Source organism: Montipora foliosa, chromosome 13 (genome assembly GCF_036669935.1).
Source record: "Montipora foliosa isolate CH-2021 chromosome 13, ASM3666993v2, whole genome shotgun sequence".
Lineage (NCBI taxonomy): Eukaryota > Metazoa > Cnidaria > Anthozoa > Scleractinia > Acroporidae > Montipora > Montipora foliosa.
In genome coordinates, this window is record NC_090881.1 from 37,192,572 (window position 1) to 37,202,571 (window position 10,000).

General features: G+C 39.2%; 3 protein-coding genes across 5 annotated transcripts in view; 2 read left to right on the plus strand and 1 right to left on the minus strand.

Moving 5' to 3' along the window:
* LOC137983713 (uncharacterized) overlaps positions 1 to 946 on the plus strand; it is a 1,686-nt gene extending 740 nt beyond the window's left edge. The window contains exons 2-3 of the mRNA XM_068830886.1: positions 1 to 43; positions 520 to 946. The exon at positions 1 to 43 is cut by the window's left edge and continues 216 nt beyond it. Coding sequence (XP_068686987.1) covers positions 1 to 43; positions 520 to 838 — 362 coding nt within the window. The 3' untranslated portion in view covers positions 839 to 946. The remainder of the gene's footprint in view (positions 44 to 519) is intronic.
* A 429-nt stretch (positions 947 to 1,375) lies between these two features.
* On the minus strand, positions 1,376 to 2,503 carry LOC137981944 (uncharacterized). The gene has a single exon (XM_068828971.1). It carries the CDS (start codon positions 2,501 to 2,503, stop codon positions 1,376 to 1,378), a length of 1,128 nt encoding a protein of 375 aa, XP_068685072.1.
* Positions 2,504 to 8,510: 6,007 nt separating this feature from the next.
* The window catches only part of LOC137983701 (fibroblast growth factor receptor 3-like), a 96,784-nt gene continuing 95,294 nt past the window's right edge, over positions 8,511 to 10,000 (plus strand). For all 3 annotated transcript variants that reach the window (XM_068830865.1, XM_068830866.1, XM_068830868.1), the window contains exons 1-2: positions 8,511 to 8,596; positions 9,708 to 10,000. The exon at positions 9,708 to 10,000 is cut by the window's right edge and continues 94 nt beyond it. In XM_068830865.1, the coding sequence (XP_068686966.1) occupies positions 8,521 to 8,596; positions 9,708 to 10,000 (369 nt within the window). In that variant the 5' untranslated portion in view covers positions 8,511 to 8,520. The remainder of the gene's footprint in view (positions 8,597 to 9,707) is intronic.

The window sequence follows — 10,000 nt, forward strand, 5'->3', positions numbered from 1 at the left end:
TCTGTGACAAGATGATAACCTCGGCAGCTTCAGAAATGGACAGGTACTGAACTTTGAAATTCACTATGTTCAAGCAAGCACAGTGTTGTTGAAAAGTGCTTGCCTTTGCTGAGCAGTTATTATTCCTTACCACAAAGAATGTAAGAAATTCATTGATGTTATTATCAACATTTCAAACGCCATACCATCCTGTCAGAGTGGCATAATAATAGCAACTCAGCTTAAATCATAGCAGTGTACTGTTTGCCTTGAAACTTGCAAAATTATTTCTTTGGAGTGTCAGATTTTGAGATAATACAAACTGTGGTTGTGAAGCTACAGTCAGGATTCTCAAGATCTGAGTTCTGTCAAGTCCTGCCTATGATATCAGTGCAATGTGCGCTTTGTTAGTTTTGACTAAATTATGAGATATATCTTCATATTGTTAAATAATGGTCTTACAGAGCCTCATACAACTCATGTGTGTGGTCATCAGTCGTTGAAATATTGTATCCAAAGAGGTTGTTTTTTTCTCCAAAGATTTTTCAAGATTGAAGAAAAACGGCACAAGCGGGAAACGGCATTACAGTTGGAGCAGACAAAGATAAAGGCCGAGAGGCGACGAGAGGAAAGGCAACACGAGTTAGCGGTTCTTCAACTCTTAACACGCAATGCATATACGCCTTCGACAAGCATGCAGTCATCAGCTGGACCTGTGGTATACAGTCCAACTGGGTATGATGATCCAGGCCAACGTGATAGCAGATTGTTTGGATGGGGCTATGGGACCATGGGTGGAGTAGTAGACGAAAGTGCGCGTCCATATTCGTCATCAGAGTCCAGCTACACACCGTTGTAATGAAAGGCTTTTTTTGCAAGTCATACAGTCACGTTTTGTTAAGTCTTTTACGTTCGAAATAGTCTAGGTAACTGCAAGTGTTTTAATATTAATTTTAAAAAGTTGTTTTGCTTTGTATACTCGAAACCTTAGTTATTACGCACTTTACCAAACGAAATCCGGGTAATCCTTGACAGTTCATGAACAAAAGTCTTTTCTTCGTGAAAAAAATGACATTTAAATAGACTCAACATATGTACACTGAGGAAAATAAATTATAGACATCAAGAACGGCATTATTGAGTAGCTTCATAAGAGTAATAAGCCTTCATCTGATTATTTCTCTCCTGTTTTCTTATGTTGTGTTTAACATTTAATTTCATTGCTAACAACGTAACTGACTGTTTCAATAAAGCTTCATTGACTCTTATGTATATTTGACAGTTCAAGGTTTCGTCCAAGTTGCTAGGAATGTGTGCCCCTCTCGCAACAAACAATCTTTCAGTACACCAATTTTTTGGTACCATAAATTTCCATGACATTGGGTTGCAATCTTTTCTAGCGTACAGGTTGTGACCCTGTTCCAATGTTCTCACCATCTTGAGACATAAAAAAGGTCTTAAATGCTGAGCGAATGTCTGTGGCATCGTCTCCTCCTTCAAGCTCATTTGGAGGTGACTGAGGCTGAAGAAGTGCAATTGTTCCATCCATCCAGTCTTCCAAGACTTCATTTTTTTGTAAGTCACACACGTTGTGAAGAACACAGGATGCAGCAGTTAAGTTGACCACTCCAGGTACCTCCAAATCTATCCTCTTGGAAAATCTGCGAAATCGACCCTTCCATCGCCCGAAAGTGTTTTCGACTGTCATGCGCGCTCTGCTCAATCTGTAATTAAACACCCCTTGGCTCTGGGGAGTGTTCGGGGTTTCAGGATATGCCTTCAAAAGCCAAGGCAGCAATGGATAAGCAGGGTCACCGAGTATGACAATCGGAACATCTTGATCCCCAATTTTTTCTCTAATATCTGGGAACAATGTTTTGTTGTTCCCTTTCCCATAGACACTAGAATTCGACAAGATGCGAGCGTCGTGAACACTACCTGGCCATCCAATGACAACATCCCTAAAAAGGTAGTTACAGTCTACCACAGCCTGCATGACAACACTGTGGTAACCTTTTCTGTTTACATAGTCGGTGTGGTCCTCCTTTGGTGCAATGATAGGGATATGTGTCCCATCAATAGCCCCAGCACACATTGGGAAACCCCATTTTTCTCTGTAAGTCTCAAGGATAGATTTCAGCTCGTCATTCTTTGGAATGTAAATTAATCTTCCCTGCAGACTTTTAATAATGGCACAAGACACATCTTTGATGGAATTACAAAGGAATGCCTTTGATACTCCAAAGAGGTTTGCAATCGTTCGGTACTCGGACGTAGAGGCGAGGTAGTAGAGTATCATTGCTAACTTCTTCCTCGCTGGAACGGCTTTTCGCATTGGAGTGTCACGTCTTGCTATTTCATGTTCGATTTCACCAAGAATAAACGTAAACGTATTTTTTGTGACACGAAAATTCTCATACCACTGCTCTTGAGTAAAGCTACTGTTAGCCATTCTAAACCAGTCATCTGACTTAGGATTCATCCAGATGTTTCGTTCCCTTGGAGGGTTAATTAGTGTTGACATCGCGAGCATGAAAAGAAACATTTTTTTTCCTACGGCAGCCACGGTATCTCATTAAACTCTCTTTCCTCTTCAGTTCCTCACTTTTCTGTTTCTTTATTTCACGTTGTCGTCGTTTCTCTTCAGCCTCGTTTTTTTTCCTTAGCAAGGAGTTTACGAACATCAACAAGCTCGACGCCATGTTTAATTTGCAAAGTGCGCATGCTCTGTTACAATGTTAAGCCTTGCCTGGAGCAAAATAGCCTTGCCCAAAACAACCTTAGCGAGGATAAAAAGATGTATGTGTAAACAATCCTTGCCTTACCAAAATGTTAGCTACCCTTGCCAATTTTTATCCTTGCCTTGCCGTTTTTTCCTGTCGTGTAAATGGGGTTTTTGTATTTTTGTAAGCAATGTATCCACGACTTCTTTATAGTTCTCCTTTGATTTCATTTACAAGGAAAGGATTTGACCTTGCCACTCATTCAACTTCTTTGTTATACTTCTTTATGAACCAAAAACCAGGGGCACTACCTAAATATTTCTCACCGGTTCCGATGATGGTCCTAATGTACATTTTCATTTTTCTCGCTCCTTTTCACCTCAGGGTAGGTTTGTTGGTTGTTTTTTTGTTGTTTATTTGTTTGAGCAGGTTGAAGTTTTGCCAGTTATTCAGCTGATGTGGACCTGCTATACCCACCCACCCATATACACACAGAGGACAGCCACAACACTGAAAACTTCATCACCTACTCTTCTCGAATAGTGTGTGGGTTCTTTAACGCCCCACAAGGAACTAATGAACATGGAAGTTATTTGTGAGACGGGACCTCCAGAGAGAAGACTTAAAAGTCTAACCATTTGCGGATGTAATTGCAAAGGAAGCACTTTCTACTCAGTCATTTAAAGACCCTGAGTGTTGGTCCGGCCGAAGTCGAACTCACGACCTCCCGCATGGCAGCTTGATGCTCAACCAACTGAGCCACGGGTGCGCGGTAGGTGTTCTACCTACCTACCTACCTACCTACCTACCTTCAGATTAATATTGAGATCGATCTCTTGGGAGATCTCTAGGTATTCCTACGTGAATATAGTGATTTGTCAGTTACACGTACCTGCGCAATTATCAGATATCTGTCTCAATCTCGTGATCACATAAGATGTTCACATCCGCTCGCTAATCTTACCTCAACTCCGAAGCATTCTCACATAAATTTTATACCTCTTTTCTGCCATTTCACTTTGCTCGTGACACACGCCGAGTACCAGTGTACTATCCTCGACACATTAACGTGCCGTATCTTAAAAGTTTCCCACATTCACACAATATCATGTATGTTTTCGCTTTTCGCGCCACTAATTCTACCTAAAATGTAAAGGTGCCAGTAAAGGCTGTTATTTTAGTGGAGCTCCACGCGCGGAGCACCATAGTCAAGAAAATATGGTAACCCATCGATGCGAGAAATTTTGGTTTTAGTTATGACGTCATTGACCATCCGTAAGTCGTCGGTACGCACGTACGTACGTCCACCCTTCCATGAATGCCAATGTGACCAATATCACACTAGTTTACAGCATGCATCTGTAATATTGGACTTCTATGTTATGGTTAATTGACACCCGTCAAAACAAGGTATCCGCTGACCAGTATCACGTGACCATATAGCTAGCTTTTTAAAAGTTGACTGCTGACCAAGTACTGGTTTTCTCACCTAAACACTTAAACATAAACGAAGCTTCACTTTTCGCACGTTTTCTGTGGCTCGACGCGGCTAACCTGCCATAGTACGTCAACTATAACTCTTAACACTCAACGCTTTTCGTGTTTAGGGAGGCATGTTCAGGTTGAAAACGGTTTGGAAAATATTTTTTTGCATTTCTCGCCGGTCTCAATCCAGTTTGACATATCATGATAGCTGTGGTCCACACTGGTGGCTTCGCAGTCAAGCATCGGAAAACTATGAACTTAAAACTGAGTGTTTATATTTAATTTGTTTAGAGCTGCTTTTTTCTTTGTATTTGAATGTTTGGCATAAGCTTATCTTTAGAAAATCTGATAAAGTTGCGTGATGCCTGGATGACTAGAACAGAAACGAAAGAAGAGAGAAAGAGAATGAGAATGACAAAACAGTATACCAGTGATAGTTTAAACTTGGTGGAAGACGTTACTCCAAAAATTATTTTCTCGGACACTAAACCGTTTGCTGTTTTTACAGATGCGTTATTTCAAGTGGATTCGTATTTAAAAAGAGGTTTAATTGTTTTTTTTTCTTTGTTCAGGAATGACACTCGAATTTTTATTCTCAACTGGAATTAAATAGCAATCATCTGTACTCTTTTGGACATATAGAAATAGTTGATTGAATTTGTTTTTTTGCTGCAAAACGAGGGAACAAGTGTTTTTTAATCTTTTTGCTTAACGGTTTTTTTGATGTGGCTCGACAATTACAAGAAAATTTTGCCGTCCGTACGTTGGTACGCACGTACGTACGTCCACCCTTTCATGAATGCCAATGTGATCAGTATCACACTAGTTTACAGCATGCATCTTTAATATTGGACTTCTATGTTACCAGGACTTCTATGTGACCAGTATCACGTGACCATATCGCTGGCTTTTTAAAAGTTGACTGCTGACCAAGTACTGGTTTTCTCACCTAAACACCTAAACATAAACGAGGCTTCATAGTACGCCAACTATAACTCTTAACACTCAACGCTTTTCGTATTTAGGGAGGCATGTTCAGGTGGAAAATGGTTTGGAAAAGACTTTTTTGCATTTCTCGCCGGTCTCAATCCAGTTTGACATATCATGATAGCTGTGGTCTACACTGGTGGCTTCGCAGTCAAGCATCGGAGAACTATGAACTTAAAGCTGAGTGTTTATTTTTAATTTGTTTAGAGCTGCTTTTTTCTCTGTGTTTGAATGTTTGGCATAAGCTTATCTTTAAGAAATCTGATAAGGTTGCGTGATGCCTGGACGACCTATGACTAGAACAGAAACGAAAGAAGAGATAAAGAGAACGAGAATGACCAAACAGTATACCAGTGATAGCTCAAACTTGGTGGAAGAAGTTACTCCAAAAATTCTTGTCTCGGACACTAAACCGTTTGCTACCTTTACCGATGCTTTATTTCAAGTGGATTCGTATTTAAAAAAATGGTTTAATCGTTTTTTTCTTTGTTCAGGAATGAAACTCGAATTTTTATTCTCAACTGGAATTAAAGAGCAATCATCTGTACTCTTTCGGACTTAAAGAAATAGTTGATTTTGTTTGTTTGTTTGTTTGCTGCAAAACGAGAGGGAATAAGCTGAATAAGTGTTTTTTACTCTTTTTGCTTAACTGTGTTTTTTTTGATGTGGTGGACAATGATAAGAAAATTTTGCCTGTATTTTATAAACACGTAATCGCAATGAGTTCTCGTAAAATTAATAATGGTAATTGAACTGAGTGGAGTACAATTTGGTCTGAAATCATACGTGTAATTTCAAAATCGAACGAGTGCTCAGCGCGAGTTCCATTTGAAACCACATGTATGATTTTAGTCCAAAATTGCACGACACGAAGTTCAATTACCACTTTATTACATCTATTTAGAAATAACACAATAATTATTTAATCGCTAAAATACATACTTTTAGTCAGTACCAATATTTCCTTGGTCCAGTTGAAAACAAAAGGTGCAAAATTCGCCACACAACAGTTTTTCGTCTTTCATTTTCCTGCAATTTGATTGGTTACCTTAAACAAGCCTTGAAATCTGATTGGTTGTTTTGGTTTATTGTTCCTTTCTCATTGGCTGGGAAAATGGTATGATAGAGAGTCAAAAATAGTGCGATTTGGTAATAAATCGCACTGCTGAGAGCCAATCAGATTGCAAGCCTAGGATCACCAGTGATTTCTAAATGGATGTAATAAAGGAGAAATATCGCTAGCTTGTGTTTTCAGACGTTTGTTTAAAGCACGTTCAGGTAATTTGTTGGAGATGTTGTTTAAAGTTTGTCCTTTCTTGGTTGCCGTATTTTCCCGATTCTTGATCCAAGCCAAGCTGGCGTGTTTCAATGCAGAAAAAAAATCAAAATGTGAATTAATGATCTCGTTCTCAGAGATAAAGTGGAATAAAGTACATTAGTAAAAATATTTTTTCACTTTGAACTGACAAAGTATCCCAACGATCTGTCACATCACGAGCTAGTACGTCTGTGATTTCTAATTTTAGCATGATTCGTATTCGCTGGCTTTTGACAGTTGACTCTGAAATGGCTTTTTTTTTCCTTTCCGTTCGACTGCTGAGGATTTACTTGTTTTCTTTTAAAACTCATGCGATACTAGTTGGGCAATGAATTGTTCTAAAGATGAAAGCGAAGAAAATGAAAAAAAACTCGTGCGATTCAAGAAAAATTCATTGCCTAACTGGTGAATTCCACAGTAAATTACACTTGAAAAACCGATAGTGCACTCATCGCTTCGTAATTCGTGCGATATCGGTTTTTCGCGTGAAATTTACCGCGGAATTCACTAGTTTTCTATTTAATTTAGCAGTACCCAGAAACACCAAAACGCGGTCAATTCCAAACCCATATTTTCACTAACCGTAAAGCCAGTAAGAATAAATAACTATTAGTAACTATGAGTCCTCGAGTAGCGGAAAGCGTGACGCTTTCTTTCGTTTTATTCCCAAATAATTATTTCTTTAACTTGCATTTGCTAACTGTATTATTGCCTTTTTCTGGGTCAACAGCCCATTCGGCCTCGCTTCATGGGCTCTTGACCCGTAGCCCCTTAGCCGTTGGTAAATATTACGAGGGTAACAGGCGGCAGTGAATTAACTTGTGGTCCTCGGTGCGCACCTTGTTTATCCCCCCTCGTCCGTCAATGCTCGAGCCGTTTTTCATGTATTCAAAGCTTCAGCTACACGGATCAGAGGAAAGTCGATCAAATGAGACGGTGATCGAACTGCACGCAAAGAGTACGGCATGGAGTTCCTGGCGTTGTGGTATGTTCTCTGTGGTGGTAAACACTCGGAGATACTACTTACTTTAACCTAATCCTAATGATGATGACGATGATGGCTGACTTTTCAATGTAGTAGTTAACAAAGATGATCCGAAGGGACTGCTCCTGAGCTGCAAGCAACAGGGCTACTGCCTGAACTATGAAAAATCCGTAACCTCTTCCACATTCCTTTATCTCTGTTATTTCTGACATTGTTGTCACCAATGGACACCATACATGCCTCAGTCAAGCCACCTCCGGTGCTTTTGCACGTTCCTGCGTGTTCTTTTAAATTCACTCTTGCTCACTTTTTCTTCTGTCGCAATGATCTCACTTACTTACAACTTTCTTTAAGTTGTTCGATAAGCTCCAAGCTGATTTAAGTTCGTCCTCCTTTTTATCTCGTAATATCTAGCGTATCAACGTGAGTTTTAGGAATGTATTGACATAACCTTAGGCCTGGTCCTCAGGTCAAGTGATTTTTCCTCATTCAATGTCCTTCTAATGATGCTTGGTCGCAATTCGTATAATGTAAAGGGATGATTAAATAGTTTATTCTTTATGTCTGAGAGGTCATGTAAATTCAGCAAATAATGCAGTTGTAAAGGAGTCTGAAAAAATCCAGGCTTGAACCGGCGCGATTTGAATCTCTTCTTGCTCACGTTGCCTCATAATTCTTACGAGGTATGTATTATATGAAAAAAAAAAAAAGAGAGAGAATGTTTTGAAATTAAAACCCAAATAGGAAATAGTTTCCTTCAGCTGCTCCAATCATTGTGCTCGCGTTACGCGTAAACGGACGATACGGCAAGCCAAGTTCCACAAAAAGTTGTCGACACAATTAGCAATGTTCTTCCCCGGATTAAGCTAGGGAATAATCTTTTTCGTTTTTGTGGAGGATTTTGTTAACTTCCACTTCAAGAGGCACTTTGAAACAGTAATACACTAGAAGGCAAATTTCCTCGACCATATGCGGCTTTTCGTCACATGATTCATGACACGGTTGATTAGCGAAGCAAAAGCACTGAGGACAAGGTATTTAATATGGCGGTCTTAGACCATAAGAGTATACGACCGGCTACCTTTTACCTAATCTTTGGAGGCATAATGCATTTAGCGGGTAAGTATATTGCTCTTCGAGTTTTGAATTACTATCAGGTTGTCAAGAATCGCTAATAATACGCTTATTAATAGCAATATTGCAACATGTGTAAAATAGTTACCGCTATATACTTCTCAAACTCATTAATGTACAGATTTAGCCAAACCTAAAAGCGGAGCTCCCGTTTCTAACCTCAGAAAGCAATATAGTGTATGTGGACATAATTATGCTTATGCATAAAGTACAAGATTAATCGTCATTCGATCGTGTATGCAGTTTACAGTGATCAAACACCTCTGAGCTGACCGTTCCTAACCTCAGAAAGCAATATAGTGTATATGGAAATAATTATGCTTATGCATAAAGTACAAGATTACTCGTCATTCGATTGTGTATGCAGTTTACAGTGATCAAACACCTCTGAGCTGACAACAGTAAACAAAAAACCGATTAAAAACCTCAGCCTTCAGCGTCGTTTGTCAACTCACTTCTGGGTGTTTGGATATCCGATGAAACCTCCGTGTATTTGCGATCACTTGATCCTCTCAGATCTTTTGAAATGCAATTTGCTATTGTGCTACTTATGCAACCCTGGCTGTGTGAGCAAGAAATAGCAAACAACACAAACTTTGCATAACGAGTAGGCTGTAATTTGGCAAAAGACTGGATATTCGGCGTGTTGAAGTCAACGAGACTGTTCTAGTTTCCGGGGTTCATGGAACAGCGTGACATCTTTATTAACATTTATAATGCGATATTATGCACTTATCAGAATGCTGTATAATGATTGCAAGGATGTTGATTTGAAACGGAATAGACAATTATTTTGTGCAGTGTACTGGTGTACGTTTTGTTCAGTAATGCTTAAATGTCCATGCAGTCATATATTTTAAAAAACGGGATTTTCACGTTTGAATAATACGGAAGTTTACAGAACAGTCCTGAGGTCTTTACATCGCTTTAACCGAAATCTAATACTGAACTGCCAAGTACTCCAAATTCCGTTTGAAAACATCAAGACTATTGTAACTTATGACAGCTAGAAACTCCACTAACTCTTTGTTCTACAGATAATGCAAATATTATAATAATTGAATTTATAAGCAATTCTGTAGTGATCATGTTTCAGATGGCGGCAGCATCACTTGGCATGAGCCTCCTCCGTTTGAGACAATCACTGATGTAGCAATCACTTCCTCAACAAACACGAGTCTGACCAAAGGATTTATAAATGAAGAACTAAGCTGTAACTTCAGTCTAACGGCAGACTTAAGTATTATTACGGTGACGATGAATTTTGAAGCTGATACTATTGCAACATATGTCCCTTCAACTCCAGAGCTATCCATAGATGTTCGTTTTGCAAGTCGTTTCAATGCAACATGGATTCCAAGTAAAATGGCACTGATTGTGTTCAATGTA